At 37.2% G+C, this 16,169-nt stretch overlaps 1 protein-coding gene across 3 annotated transcripts in view; it reads left to right on the forward strand.

Annotated features, from left to right (window-relative positions):
* Positions 1 to 16,169, forward strand: part of LOC124156296 (exportin-2) — a 48,297-nt gene that overhangs the window by 3,536 nt on the left and 28,592 nt on the right. For all 3 annotated transcript variants that reach the window (XM_046530759.1, XM_046530758.1, XM_046530757.1), the window contains exons 5-11: positions 4,708 to 4,853; positions 4,982 to 5,089; positions 8,031 to 8,123; positions 10,764 to 10,931; positions 13,842 to 13,971; positions 14,060 to 14,223; positions 15,367 to 15,556. In XM_046530759.1, the coding sequence (XP_046386715.1) occupies positions 4,708 to 4,853; positions 4,982 to 5,089; positions 8,031 to 8,123; positions 10,764 to 10,931; positions 13,842 to 13,971; positions 14,060 to 14,223; positions 15,367 to 15,556 (999 nt within the window). The remainder of the gene's footprint in view (positions 1 to 4,707; positions 4,854 to 4,981; positions 5,090 to 8,030; positions 8,124 to 10,763; positions 10,932 to 13,841; positions 13,972 to 14,059; positions 14,224 to 15,366; positions 15,557 to 16,169) is intronic.

A 16,169-nucleotide genomic window follows, 5' to 3' on the forward strand; every position in this document is an offset into this window, starting at 1 on the left:
TGACAAAATTTTCTCAATCTTGGTGGCAGAAGGAACTTTACCCTTACCTGACAGCTCAAAACCCAAAAACAATAGAGAGTTGACAAAAAATTCAGATTTCTGTACGTTCAGTTTGACATTATATTCTTCTAATCTTATCATGACCTTATTCAAAACTTCCTTACAAGTAGCCAGATCTTTACCACCAATTAAAATATCATCTAAGTATGGTGCCACATGATCAATTCCTACTAAAATGGAGTCAATAACAGACTGAAAAATTGCACATGCAGGAGACAGTCCAAAACACAAACGATTAAATCTGTACAAACCTCGTATTGTGTTAACAACTAGAAAATCCTTACTAGCTTCATGCACTTCTAATTGCAAGTAAGCCTCAGTTAAGTCTAGCCTACAAAACACCGTACAGCCAGTAAACTGATTAAAAATATCCTCAGGTATAGGCATAGGGTGTTGATCCACCTTCAAAAACTTATTCAAAGTTGCCTTGAAATCGGCACACAATCTTATCTTTCCATTACCTTTAGGAACAAGAACCAAAGGGCTTGCCCAATCAGACGTTTTCACCTTAGTAATTATGCCTTTAGACTCTAATCTATCTAAGTCAAGGCCTACTTCATTTCTCAATGCATAAGGAACCGTATATGCTTTATGAAAAACAGGAGGAACATTTTCTTTCAAATTTAGATTAACCTTAATATTTTCAATTGGTTTATCATTACTCTGTTTAGAAAATACTTTAGGAAATTTCACTGACAAGGACTGAACGTACTCTTCTATGCTAGACCGAACGGACATACAAGTTTCCTGTCTACTTATTAGACCAACCTCACCCTCATTATACAAATGAGGTAATAACGTAATACCCCAATTTGGTGCTAATACTGACAGCCAATCGCGACCCAGTATAGCAGGACATGATACATTTCTTATAATTATAGCGGAAAATATTGTACTCAACTTGCCGTAACAAATACTAACCTCACACTTTCCAATCACATCTAATAAGTGATTCCCAACACCTTTTATAGTACCATAGTAGGGCAAAATTTTCAACAATAACTGCAATTCCTTTGCAACATCATAACTCAAAATCGAAATAGAGCTCCCAGTATCAACAAGGAACCGCACAGATTTACCGTTAATAACAATATTCACAAATAATGAATCAGACTGAGACTTTAACACATTCACAGATACATTGACTCCAGTAACAACAAAATTCACTTGTTGCTTGCCACAGAATTCAGCTGTATGACCTTGACATTCACAATTGTAACACAACCACTTATTAGCTGGACACTTATCTGGAGTATGTCTGGAATAGCAATACCGGCACCTCTTCTTCTGACCTCCTTCCGAGCGTTGACTAGGTGATGGCGAACGCCCCCGGAATGGAGACCCTCGCCTCGGCGATGACCCCCTCCTCGACTGGTATGACGTCGACCTCACGGGAGAACGAAAACTCTTCCTCGCGGCAACACGTTCAAATGAAGGCGAACCCTCAGACTTGGAGGAAACCATAAAAGAGTCAGAACTCGAACCGGCCATCACCAATGTTGACTGCTCTACCGCTTCCATCTCGAAAATAATACTGCAAGCCTCGTCGAATGACATTGTGTCCTTCTCTGATAATAGACGACTCACCATAGACGTGTTCCGTAGACCCGACACCAGCCTGTCACGCAATGCTTGATCCAGGAACGAGCCATAGTTGCACTTCGTTGATAAACGCTTGATCTCAGAAACGTAGTCTTGTAAGGATTCCCCTGATTGTTGCTTACGAGAATTGAACTTGTAACGCTCAGGTATAACCTTACTTATCTTTTTATACCTAGTACTCAAAGCCTGCACACACTGATCATATGTAGCCTTAGCGAAATCTACTGGAGCTAATAAAATTTTTAACTCCGCATAAACGCCCGGAATCAGATTCACACAGAAATGACCTTTCTTGAGTCTGTCTTCGGTGCCATTTATGAGAAAGAATAACTCAAGTCTTTCCACGAAGGAATCAAAGTCCTCGATTCCGGGTTCAAATATAGGAGGTTTCGACATGACTAAAGAACCTCAATTACAAAACGCTCTCTTAACATGGATATTACTGTTGAAAGATAGCACACGTTCGCCAGTTTTCCTCGTCGCCAGATATTATGTCGAAGGAAGCTGTCTACAAGAAGAACAATCTTACTCTTTGGCTTTTAGACTTTATTTCACTTTGGGTCTCACAGACATGAGTAACGAAAGACTGCGACCTCTCTCAACTCGTCAACCGCCCGAACAGCACTCTGCCCGGACGTAACACTCGGCAGCGCGCAGGCTGCCCACATGACTCACAGCGCGCAGGCTGCCAACATAACACTACTCACAGCGCGCAGGCTGCCAACATAACATCACCAAGACCTAATCAATTAACTTAGGAGATACAAGAGGTATGCTTCAGTATATGAATATTGTTTCCTATAAGGAGGATGAAAAGGATGCTGTTTCCTACATAAAAATCATCAGAGATTGGCATCTGTATTTGAAATCAAACGATCATCTTGAGCTGAGGATATGGTTATTCGAACCCTTTATCAAAACACATATACCATCTTATAATATAGAAAAAAATGGATATGTTACTGTATCTTACTGTGTTAATCATCATTTGTTGACTGTGCTAAAAAATTGTTTGCAAGACATAATCATGAAATTTCTTTAGTGGGAAGAAATTACAAAAGAAAAACCCCGAAGTTGCCACCTCTGATTGTGAGAGCAGAGTAGAGCCAAAAGCCTACAAAATCATTCCCTACAGAGCTGATACGTTAGAAATGATTGATAGACTTCCCATGAACTCAACTCATTCTAAATTCCTAGTTAATTCAGTTATACTACTTCGTTTATTGTAACATACACAGCATTATGGGGAATCGGTTACAAAAATGAGAGAGAGAACCTTAGTGCGTGAGAGCACATTAACTCCCCCAGCCAAGCCGGTTTCCCAGACTGCCTTGTACATCATGGGTGCGAATGATGGCCAATGAGATTTAATCATTAATTATCATACATTACATTTATCATAGCAATTTTTAACAAATCTTGCTGCTCGCCTCTGAATTCTGTCTATATTGGGAAAAAATATTCCTTTTTCATACAGGTCCCAGGCACCAGCGACATAAATGAAATGGGGTCTCATGTGAGAATAAAATATCATTATTTTACTTTTTCATTGCATTTTCCAAGTATTCTTATAATCAATCCTGATTTACAATTTAGGGGATGCTATGGTCGACATAGCTGAGTACAGTATGTAACTAAAATTTTACAGAAATAGATCAAATAATATATGCATACAGAAGCAAACACAGATTATAAAATAGGTTATATCATGAAATAGTGCAATAAGAATTTCAATTGGCCCTGAAATAAATTGAACATTGGTGTTACATTGATAATTGCATTGATATTTATATAATTTTGACTTGAAAATGCTTATTTTTTGCATTTCCATAAATCACCCTTCAGAACGTTAAAAAAATTTACTGCAGCATAAGCATAGACTCTTTGAAAACATGGATAAGTTAGGTGAAGGTAGTCTTAAGTTGTTAAGGCCATTTTACACGGTACACGGAATTGTGCAATCTGACGAACGTGTGAAGGCGCAATCAAAATTGCGTTGTGTAATGCAGTGAATTGCTAGAACACATGCGAGAATGCGTGGATGCGAGACTGCAAAATAGCCCCTGTTCTAATATCGTTCATGCATTCGCACAATTCCACGCCATTTTAGAAATTAATGCAGTTCTAACAATGCAATGCTAACCTGTGCATATCTGTGCCCTGTGTAAAACTGCCTTCAGACCCTCTTGTGCTATGCTGATGAAGATCAGAATAAATATCAAGGTTGAACAAAGCTTTGTTTTGAAGCACAAACATTATGGTATGAGAAATGTACAAATACGGCAGAGTTAGAATGTTAAAATTATTGAAATGAAGGTGGAAACTGCAAGTTCTTGGGATCGTTGTTATAGTTCTTACAGCCCATTTTTGGAGTTTGAAGAGATATATATGAGGTGTGTGCTCCCCCCCCCCTGTGCAGTAATGTCATATTTTTGCTGAATGATATGCTGAGTGCATTATAAACCTTGAGAGTAGTGGCAGTGTCAACCATGGTCACTATTTTTCAAAGGAGGAAGTAATCTGAGGCAACCTTGGTACATGTTTTATCCACCTGAGTTTCCCAGAATAGTGACACATGTGTAGATCTTAAGAAATTTTGTCACTGTGGAGGACTTGAGAGAAGGTCCATTTAGCTTTAATAGTTGACCGGAAGCATTTTTGGTGTGGATTTAACTGGATGAATTTAATCTTTTCTTTATTCAGGAAAACCAGGTTGTTAAATGTACATATGAACTTTACTATTTTTGCTTCCAAGTTGTAGCATCACCTCACCTAAAAACAGGTATGAAATGCCTGTTATGTGAAGTGATGCTATGTAATATATCTAATCTAATCTGCTTGTTTTATACTTTCATTTATATATTCAAGTGGAAATTATATTTTCATAATATCACTTAAAATACCCCTGACTTCCTGGTACTTGCTGGACTGCATTTCTAATTCTATTTTTGTCCTCTCCTGTAGCTGAACAAAGTAATGTGAAATTTTGGAAAAAAGTTGAAGTGCACAGCTCAATACATAATTACATTAATTTTCTCATCTTAGGGGATTTTCATGTCATCAATGGAGTTCTAAGGACAGCACATTCATTATTCAAACGTTATCGACATGAATTCAAATCTCAACAGCTTTGGACTGAAATAAAATTGGTTTTGGATACATTTGCACGCCCTCTCACAGATCTTTTTGTGGTAAGAATACATCCATACTTAAATGTATTTAGTCAATTAATTTTATTTAATTATTCGCTGCAACTACAAACTCGTTTTGTTATTTTTTTTTACATCTAAAAGACAAATTTGTGCAAATTCTCTTTCAGGCAACAATGAATTTAACTACTGTCCATGCCAACAATGTTGATGCCTTAAAAGTTATCTACAGCTCACTCACCATAATTTGTAAGGTCTTCTATTCGCTTAACTTCCAGGTAAGGACACTATGTGTCATGGGTTATAATTATGTATAAATATTTATCTGCAGTCTATGTGATTATTAGCTTCTTTGTCTTCATGTTTTCCCATGGCATATAGTTTTTGGTTCAGTACTAGTCTTGAAGAAATGAAAAAATAATCTATTATTCGCAGTGATGGTTGATGATCCAAGAGGAATTAACTATAATTAAAAATATTATTGCAGTGACTTTTTAAAAATTTGTATTTATTTATCAGCACCATTAGTAATTAGAAATAGTAAAATGGTAGGTGCTAGCAACATGCCACTCAGTTTCAAGTGCATTTACAGTAACTTTTAATATATATCTTGTTGAAAATGTCTTATGAAATGCATAAGAATCTGTTACAGGTGTTATTTTTAAGCTAATATTACGTAATGAAACACTTACTTGCAATTTTCCACAAAAATTGCAAGTAAGTGTTTCATTATGAATCAATTCCACTCCATCTCGCTTGATTCCTCGAATTTTATACTAATATTACGTGTCATATTTAATTTTAGCAAATTAAAAAAACTATGACGAGATCAGATTGTACTGTGGATGAATTTTTGCATACTTATACTTTTGGCATGGGCTAGATTATCAGTAGTGCAAAGTAATGAAAAATTACTTTCAGAAAATAATGGTAAGATTATAAGTTTAAATTTCAGTTTTTTCTGTGATATTATTAAAAATTACTTTTAGTGTTGTCTGTAACAGTTTTTCAGTCACAACCTATCTCTAAACATGGAGTCTTGCATCATCATCAACCGTAGTCAGTCGTATTCACAATTGATTTGATCCAGTTCAGCATTCCGTTCTCCTATCTTAAACACTGGCATAAGTTTTGTGCTTAAAATCCTTTATCACCTGCTTTATGTACCAGAGGGTTACTGCTGCCAATTTTACCTTCCACCTGTCCTTCAATGATCATTTTCCTTTGACTGTTGTAACTTATGATGTGGCCAATCAATTATCGGACTGTCTTCTGCCAATGGTTGTCAAAAGACTTCCTCTCTCCTACTTTTGGCAGAACTTCCGCATTACTCATGTGGACTATCTGTTTGATCTTCATCCTTCTTCTGTAACAACACATTTCAAACCTTCTAACCATGATTTCTCTGCTGTTGGCATTGTCCATCCCTCTCTACCAAAGAGAAACATGCGCCAAGTGTAAGTCCTCATAAATTTCCTCCTTACTTCAATGCTTATATTCACAGATGTCAAGAGACTCCCCTTATTGAGGAATTCTCTCTTTGCTCAGGCTATTCAACTGACTTATACTTCCTTGCTTTGTCCATTGGTGGTCACTCAGCTACCTAAGTAGCAAAAGTCTTTCACATCCTCAAGTTTATGGTTTCCTAGTGTCCGGTTGGTCTTTGCATCTCTCTTTTACTGCGGACCTATGCCTGTTTTATTTGCATTGATATTCAGCTCATGTGTAGGCTTTTCCGTAGTTTATAAAATTTTCTTCGGGTCTCTCTTTCTTTCTCTGCTACGTCACCAGCAAAAGGCAGTATGCTGATCTTTTTTATTGTGGATTTTATACTCCTCATGCTTTCTCTCAGTTTTCACTGATTTCTTAATCAATCAGCCAATAGGAAAATACAGGGTTCAGAGCATACCTTTATCTCACTCCTTGACTATTTCTAGCTTCTTTGCAGCTGGGTCCCAATTGAATCACAGCCACTTTGTTATACTCATTAAGGTGAAATAAATCTTTCCGTTTGGTCCTCAATTTTGGCCGGAGTAGGAAGGAAATGGTGGTATGTAATTCTATTAAATGTATTTACGTGACAGTTCCAAAATGATTGAGTACAATTATTTTAATGTGCATGTAAAACACAGTTGATTGTCATAAGAGATAAATATGACCAATAGCAATCAGCATGGCTGCCCTATTACTTAATATGCTAGACTTAGGAAGGGGTAGTTAGGAGAATGTTGTACCAAGAATATAGGCACTTCACCCCTTTCAAGGTGAGGAGCTGCCTTTGTATGAGGGACTTTTTTTTCAAGCTCCGATGGGCCATGAGTGGAAGACAAAATGGTTGATTAAAAATTATTTCATTGGTAAATATTGAGCACACTTGTGGTGTCCTTTCAACATAATCGGTCTGGGGGTTGAGGAATTGGTCATGCCTGTGGACAGGCTTCACTTTACCTTCTTCATAGGATGTTACCACCAATGACTTCCAATGAGTTTTGCCTTTGTCATGAAGATCATCGCTTGTTTGAAAACGCTTCCATCCAAGCCACATCTTTATCTCAGCGTAAATATGGAATTCACACGGCACTAGGTCGGCATTTACAGTACGATCGGTGATTGAAAATGTCCCATTGAAATTACTCTATGAGCAGTTGGGCTACATCAGCACTATGATAATGGTCATTGTCATGAATCAGTGCACTTCCAGAAGCTAGCATACGTATCTTCTTTTGTTTTGAAGGGGAATGGACATAATGTTTCTTACTGTTTCACACTCTAGCCACAGTGGATTTAAAAAATTCTCTGTTATCGGCATAAAGGTCAAGACATATCAATGCTGAGGTGAGTTTTCTGGCCACCGTTCCGCTGTGTACTCTTGGCGGGAGAATCAATTGAGGCAGTGTAGTCAATGAGATTGCTACTAACCTTAAACTAACAACTTGCGGTCAGAAATTACTCAAGTTTCCCTATCCACTTAGTACCCGCCTGTCGCCTGTATGGTGTTTTTGCTGAACAATCGGAGGTTGAAAAATAAATGGCCAATGTAAAAGTTGTTGGGCTAATTTTTAAAGATTCTCATGGTTATGGTAAAATTTTAATTCAAGCTTCTCAGCCAAAGATGTGAGGAAATGTAAATATATAAACTGCCCTCCACATCAATTATTTTTCAAACTACATGTCATGTTTGTACCCCTGCTTATTTAATTCTTTTAAACTTTATTTAAGGATCTACCAGAATTTTTTGAGGACAATATGTCGACTTGGATGACCAATTTCCATACTCTTTTGAACACTGACATAAAGGAACTGAGGACAGAGGTGAGTGAAAATATCATTATTTGGTTATATATTTTTTTTACATATGGTAACCTCATTACATGTGTCATCAAAATACATATATGTATATATATCCTGCCTTTTGTAATACATAAACATATTCAACCTGAATGGCATGAATACATGCCCTGTGTGCACTGACAGGATACCTGCAAATTTGATTTTGCATCTGTAAATGATAGCAAGAGAGTTCCATGTATCCTCTTGGTAACATGCTTTATAGTAGTCCGGGTCGAATATGATTTAAAAAATTCGTATGCTCTTCACTTTCTCTTGTCGAAAACATTATGCAAGTAACGCATATTCTATTCACTTAAATAAAACAAGAATAAATTAATAATGAATAAATTTTTATTGAATAGGAGTGGTGCATCTTATTTTTGGTTATGTTTCATTCACCTTTGAGAAGTAGAAAGGTAACTTCTGAGTTTTATGGTAGTAGCTTCCCTGAAAAATTTCTCCTAGTATATGCACCAAAGATGGAATTCGCCATGGAAAAAGTATTTGAGTAAGCCAGGATTTGCACCCAAACTCGTACCTACCGATTGCTTGTCAGACATGCTACCAGTCACTCCACTAAGGCACCATATTCCAAGTTTAATTTCAGACTGAGTTTACTGAATCTCTGAAACTGCAATCTCAAGTACATACTGTGGCATAGGTGACAGAGGTAATGTTTACTAAGATGCTGCAGGTAATTAGTTGCATAACTGACTAGTTTGGTGATTCAGTGTTCAATCCTGGTTAAGTCAAATGATTTTTTTGATGAAAAATTTCATCCTTAGTATATACTAGCACCCACACATGTTACTGCATACAAAGTCACATGTTAAACAACCACGACCTCCATCTTATGTGTCACAGTGATGTAACTGGTAGCATACCTACCGGGCAAGTTGGAGGTCTGGGTTCAAGTCTCAGCTGAGACTTTTTCATGGAAAATTTGTCCCTTGGGCAATACTTATAGTAGAGACCCTGGGAAATGACTGATGTTTGCTCTGTAATAGCATGTGATAACTTATGTTTATTGCATGAAGGTCCTCATTGTTTTCCCTTGCATTCCCAGTTTTTTTCCTTTCAGTTGAAAAGTGATAGGTAGGCTTTTGCTCTTCAAGGCCACTTTAATAAGTCATTGTGAATGTCTTGCAGGTATAAAGAGGGGTTATTAATATGTATTCATATATTGGATAAATATTTTGGTAGTGTATGCTGTTGATCTGTATTCTCATTAAATATTCTTCATGGATATATATATTTTTAGTGGGAGATCTTTCAAATAGGCTTGCTCGCAAATTCCCCAAAAATAAATTCAATGTTTCTTTCTACAACCCCTACACTCTCGGTAAAGTTTTGTGTCGTAACAAAGACAAAATAGATTCCATTCATCAATCTGGCATTTACAAAGTTAATTGTGAATCATGCAACATGTGTTACATTGGTCAAACAGGCAGAAGTTTCATTACCAGAATGAAAGAACGTAGAAGGTGCTGGAAAAATGAGGATGAAACATCACTTCTCGCCAAACACATACTACAGACTTGGCATTGTTGTCATTTTCAACCTGAAATTCTACAATTTGAGAGTAAGGGCATAAGACTTGATGTTTTAGTGCATTCAAAATTGTACAGAGTGATATGAATATGCTCATGAATGAACAAGTGTTTTTCACCCACTCCCCTCTCCTAAAGATACCCTTCCCGAAAACAAATGGTGAAATTCTTTCCTCACCCACGCCAACATCCACAGGTTGTTTCCCGTCTGCCCACCCTCTCTCCGTATTGTGTTTGACCATTTTCTTTTCCTGGCAATTTCCTCCCTTGTACCCCCGCTAACTTTCACTCCTTCTCAGCTAACCCAAAGGGACTCCTCACCCCCGCCTCTTTTCCTGCGTCGCTACTTACTCCTCTCCCTTTCTAAAGACACGCGGCCTCTCTTTTTACCCTAACCCCCCCTTTTTTTTCACTCTTCTCAACCTCCCCCTCCCGTTTTTCTATGGTTCTTCCCAACGTGTCGTTATTTTACAGTTATGACTGGAGTCCTCCTTCCAACGTGGGTTCTCCACATCCCGTAATTGTATCTTTTCCCGCTGTCTCTGCTCTGAACGCTCGTTCCCACCCCCACCTTCGAAGATGTCAAATCCTCCCCAAACCCCCCCCTTTCTCAAGGGTATTTTAACGTTTTGATTAATTTCTCTTTGCTTCACTTCATTTCCAAATATTTTATTGCACTTTAAATAATACAAACTCGGGAGCAAGGAAACACCCGTCCGCCATAACTATCACAATCCGACTCCCCTTTTTTCACTTCCTCCCGTGCCGTCAACAACCACAACAATTACCTCACTCCACCTCTGCTGCTTATTATTGCCCGCTTCACGTCACACCAAGATCCAAAACAAACAACTCAAAATTAGGTGTTACAGTATAAAGGAGATTTTCAAATGTTTTGCAGTGTCTTGTACCAGATGATGGCTCAGTGAGCCGAAACGCGTTGTACGCATTAAAAACTTGTGGAAAAGTGCTACGATCTTTTATTTATTTAAATATGTCTAACTTCCACCAATTGAAGCCTGAATCTGTTGAACTTATACATATTTTTTAATTGATCATGCTCTATTTACAGGAAGATGAAGAAGTTGGACCTCTTGAAATGCTCAAGTCTCAAGTGTGTGACAATGTATCTTTATATGCTCAGAAGTATGATGAAGAATTCCAACCATTCCTTCCTCAAATGGTTACTGATGTTTGGAATCTCTTAGTTACAACTGGGTCTCAACCCAAGTATGATGTGGTATGTATGTATTCAATGCCTTAATGTGGGTATCTTTTGATATTATGATCGTATTTACTCACGGAAACATTTTACCAGGAAAGTTTCATCACATAAGCCTGTAGCATAACCCACCATGGATTATTTTTTCCCTCATCGAAATGACAGGCAAATGCTACTTTGAATGCCATTTCATAGCTAGCGGAGTTTATGAATGATAAATCATTTAAATTTGAAGTCCTCCGAGGCATTAGGAGCTACGTGAAAGTCTTTAAATGCCTTGAAACCTGACCCAGGTTGTCCTTCCCAGAAAATGAATGAACAAGAATGCATTCTTTTTCCAAAACAATATCTTCTCGTCAACACTAAAAACTAGTTGAGGGGGAAAGGAGCCACTTTCAATCACAGCTTGGAATTCATCAGAAAATGTTGCGGTGACTGCGCTATGGACACTTGCAGATTCACCTGATATCGCCGCACTGAAAATACATACATGCTTGCCATTTAAAATTCTGGAACCAACTGGAGCTTTCACTAAATGTCTCGGAGCGATTACCACCCTCGTCTATTTGTACAGATTCACAATGAACTTTCCGTAGGTGTTGACCGCTTGGTTGAAGTTGATGCGGCTGAGGTCACTGATGTTTTAAATTGGTCTTTATTCAGAATAAGGCATCGTGAGTTTAAACTTCTGCGCAATATCGCTTTGACGCTCTCCTTTTTCAACTCATTTCATCACTTTCAATTTCTCTTCTAGGTTTATGGTTTTTCATGATAACTCCTTGGTTCTTCTACCTGCATTCCTATTTTTTGCCATTGTTGTCTTGGTTTTTACTCTTTATGGCTCTATCAAAATCACCTTATACTGCTGCACTGAGACGCAGAGGGCCTACTACTGCTGGGAGGGAATGAAGCCATCAGGTTGAGATTTTATAGCGGACCCTTATGTGTGTTGATTCTATTCATACGCAACTCGGCCACCGCTCCATGTCTCCCCTGTGAATACCGATGACCTTGAAGGCTTTAGCGTGGACCCTCTACCAGGAAGTCAATTGCCCAATAACCTATGATGGCAAAATTTATGTCTCAAAGTGTATTGCTAAAAAAACTCATTTCCACTAGCCCCATGCTTAATTAATGATCTAAATTAACTACTGCCATTCTGAGACGAGATATATCACTTCGGTAGGCTGGCTATCTGGACCCAATGACGAGTAATGCTTTTGGCCATTGCACAGAAATGGATTTCGATTAATATGCAAACAAAAAAGAAGATTTGAGGCAAGTGTTACTATTAATATGCATAAAATGATAGCAATTTCGTGTGTACCTAGCTCAAGTTCACGTTTTATCATGAGAGCGTTAAAGTTTTTTGATTAGGCTACACTGCATTGCAATGTTTCCCCAAGAAACGAATTTGCACAATGTTGAAATTGCTCTAATCGAAATTGCGCTATGCGAGGCATGGGAGTATTTCAAATCAATCACATATTAGCATTTAGAAACAAAATCTGGGATTCTCTCTCTTCTGAAAGTTATTTGAGCTCACGGTGATAATTTGTCTTGCTTTAGAAAATATTCTTTCACTGGGAACTGAGCTACCAATCTAAAAAAGCCCAGACACAACCAGTTACACCACTGAATGAACCCGTAAGGATGCAACTCATTGCAACTTAACTTAAATTTAGCATAATTTGGTATATTTGCAAATTAGAAATTTTCCTTGCTGAGTTTTGACTAATGATGCTTAACAGGAATGTGCAGATGATGATGTGCTCCTTTTGACCCACCAAACATGCGATGAGCCTCACACTCTAACATGCACAATGTATGCGGGAGTCATGTGCGCATGGAGTCCGACTCCTACCACTCACGACTCCAACAAGCACCGTGTGCACGGAAGGAGTCGTGAAAGCCAGGTGTCAGACTTCCCCTCGCACGACTTCAGCACTTCAACGCACAGTGTGTGAGTAGGGAGTCGGGACTCACCAAATAAGACTCTCTCCTTTCAGCTCAATCAGTTGAGTCGCACATTTGAACTGACTCACTTGCACAGTCCCATCACTAAAACACAGTTCTAGACAGTTTCAAGTCTCTTTTATGTGTTTCATCACAGCAATTATTTCGGCATCTGATGAGGAACATTTTGGTGATTATCCAGAAGAATATCTTAGAAGGGATTTAGAGGAATAAATTTTCAAGATACTTCCAATCCAAATCCTCTTACTCAGAAATGGTCACAGTAGCAAATTTACTTTGCTTGTTTAGGTTAATACAGTTCATCTCCCTCTTGCAATTTTGGGCAAAGTAATATATAAATAGTTTATGATGCACCTTGGTTGTGGTATTTCTACAGCCAGGTGTTAAACAATACTTATAGCTCTAACTCATCTCGTGGCTAGTTACAAAGATGATGGGGAGTTGGGTGGATGTATGGAGAGGACACTGCAAAAGCAAGGTGAACTTTTGGAATTTAAACAATCTTGCCTGCATATTTCTAATTATTGAAGTGAAACATTAACTGTGTACCATTAAATGATAACCAACTCAATTAAAAATCAGCGGTGGACTCACTTTTGGATTGAGTAGGCATGCTTGAATCACCCTTATTGGTGTGCATTATCCCAGGGGTGGACTGCTTCGGGTGATGTTTCAGCACAGATGAAGTCATCAGCAGTGGCTTGGGGGGATGGAGTTTTTGGCGTGCTTTAAAATTTGTTATATTAATCATTGATTATCTTGCAAAAGGAAACTCAGATTTTCATGTGGTTTTCTTCGTTGAATTTAGAAAATAATTTTCTGTCTGCCAATGAAATTTAAAAAGTCCATGCAAGTTCGCCACCGCATAACTTTGTTTTTATTTTATAGTAACTATTAGAATTGTACTTGTTTATTTTGCTATTAGTCACTGTGTATTTTTTCTCTTTTTAGCTTGTAAGCAACGCATTGCAGTTTCTTGTTTCTGTTGCTGAGCGTGCACATTATAGTAAACTCTTTGAAGACCCTAATGTTCTTTCCAGTATTTGTGAAAAGGTCATCATTCCAAATGTGGAATTTGGAAGTAAGTCCTTTTTTTTACCTTGATTTTGTGTAAATTTGTCTTTCATATTCTCGGTTTTCACCTGTTACATTGATTTGAATTATTTCAGCATCTGATGAGGAACTTTTTGGTGATAATCCAGAAGAATATCTTAGAAGGGATTTAGAGGGATCTGATGTTGGAACACGGAGAAGATCAGCTTGCAACCTAGTAAAAGCTTTATCCACTCATTTTGAAAACCAAATGATGACCGTTTTTGGAAATTATGTTCAGGTGAGTATTACATACATCAAGTTGTCAGTACATGCATTTGTAAATGTCTTGTATTATGTCTTTCTGTAGAATATTCAGTGTGAGATATGAAGTGAACACTTTGCACTTTCCACATAAAAATTTATTAAACTACAGTCAACATGTTTCGCTGCACTGCAGCATTATCAAGGTGCATCTGCCTCATCCATCCAATTCAATATGCTGTGTAATATATCTTGTATTTTACTATCTTGAACATTGAAAACCAGCAGTGTTCAGGAATTACGATCTACCTGGTGTTAAGATTTATTTCCTTTCAGTGAGCAATTGAAGTTCAAAACTAATTGTTCAACTGATGTTATTAGCTACTGATGCTGCAACTGATGTTATTAGGATAGGCAAGAATAGCTTGTAACTTGGAATAGTCTCTCCTCCTTGAATTTTGGCACCTATTGAAAAAATATTCTCTTCAAATTGCTGCAAGGGTCAAAAAATCTACCAGATAGCATTGGATAGGTATTACACCTGCTGTTCAGTGTAATATACTGTTTCTTAAACTAAATTGTGTATATTTTTATAATTTTTTACTCATTTTCTGTTCTCAAGCCTAAGTCCTTATGTAAAAATTTTTACATATTTGGAAAGTTTACATGCAGCGTAATATGGTGTTAAATAAATTTTGAACCTTAGAATAATTTTAATTTTATTCTGCTACATGGTTATAAAATGGTATTTTGGTAAAGGTAGCAAAACCAGTTGCTTTGGCCAATGCACAGTGTAGCAAAAAAGAAAATCTTTGATTTGTGCATAGGTAAATGGGTTTAAAATTCAGCCATGTACATTTGTTCACACCTCAGAGAAAATTCAGAGTGTGAATAAATTTAATATAAGTCTTGTTATGATGCATCCTTCCATGCCTCCAAAAGCTCAGTCATAACAACACTCTTTTTATGAAGTTTCTATTGGAAGCTACAATAGACAATGCTACATGCTGAAAAACCATAGTTCCTGTTATTGTAATTTCATTGATTTTTATCCCCATTTCCTATGCATTTCAGATTTGTCTAGCCTATTTTTAGTTTTTTATCCCACACATAGATTTAACAATACTGTCATGGTTGGAATCTTATTTCAGTATAAATGACAACAATAACTGTTTTACAGGCTATGTTGTCTAGGTATGCTGAAAATCCTGAATCAAATTGGAAATGCAAAGATGCAGCTCTCTATATTGTTACGTCGTTGGTTGTGAAAGGTTCTACACAAAAACATGGAACAACTCAAATATCTCAGTTGGTGAACATAGAAGACTTTGCTCTTCAAAATATATATCCAGAACTGGAAAAAACAGATGGTAGGTACAGCAAAATTTTAGTACTATTCAAAATGAGAGGTTAACTTAAATTCTTTATTAAGAGAATGTAGCAATAGCTAAGGCTCGCATGCTTGTGGAAACATATCTTAAAATATTATGCCAGGTTTTTCTGTATAAAAGTTTTTTTGAGAGAGATTATTCGTTAATACCTATATAATGAGGAGGCTATTAAATAAAGTATGTACTTGGGTTTGTATATTAGTACTTTTAGTTAATGGTTTTCATCATCAGGAGTTATTTCATGGCTACGACTGATTTTAACTGCTTTTCTGATTGTGGCTACCTGTTTTGCAAAAGAAAGCCATTGCCTCTAAAAATGTGTGGTAGATATGGTAATATTGAAGCTATGGGTGGTCTTGCAGCATTTTAAGTGGATGTATGATTTTGAATAAGTTGGATGGTGAACGCTGGCTTAACAAGGTCCAAATCTTTCTTCAATACTAGGGTGAAAGAAATCTTTGGCAGAAGTAGGAAGGAAATGCTAGCATATAATTCTATTTAATGTATTTATTTGACTGTTCCATCAATATATGTATACATATATTATTTCATTATTTATAGTCTTCTCCATTCTCTTCTCTATGTGCAGCCT

The sequence above is a fragment of the Ischnura elegans genome, chromosome 3, assembly GCF_921293095.1.
Source record: "Ischnura elegans chromosome 3, ioIscEleg1.1, whole genome shotgun sequence".
NCBI classification, from domain to species: domain Eukaryota; kingdom Metazoa; phylum Arthropoda; class Insecta; order Odonata; family Coenagrionidae; genus Ischnura; species Ischnura elegans.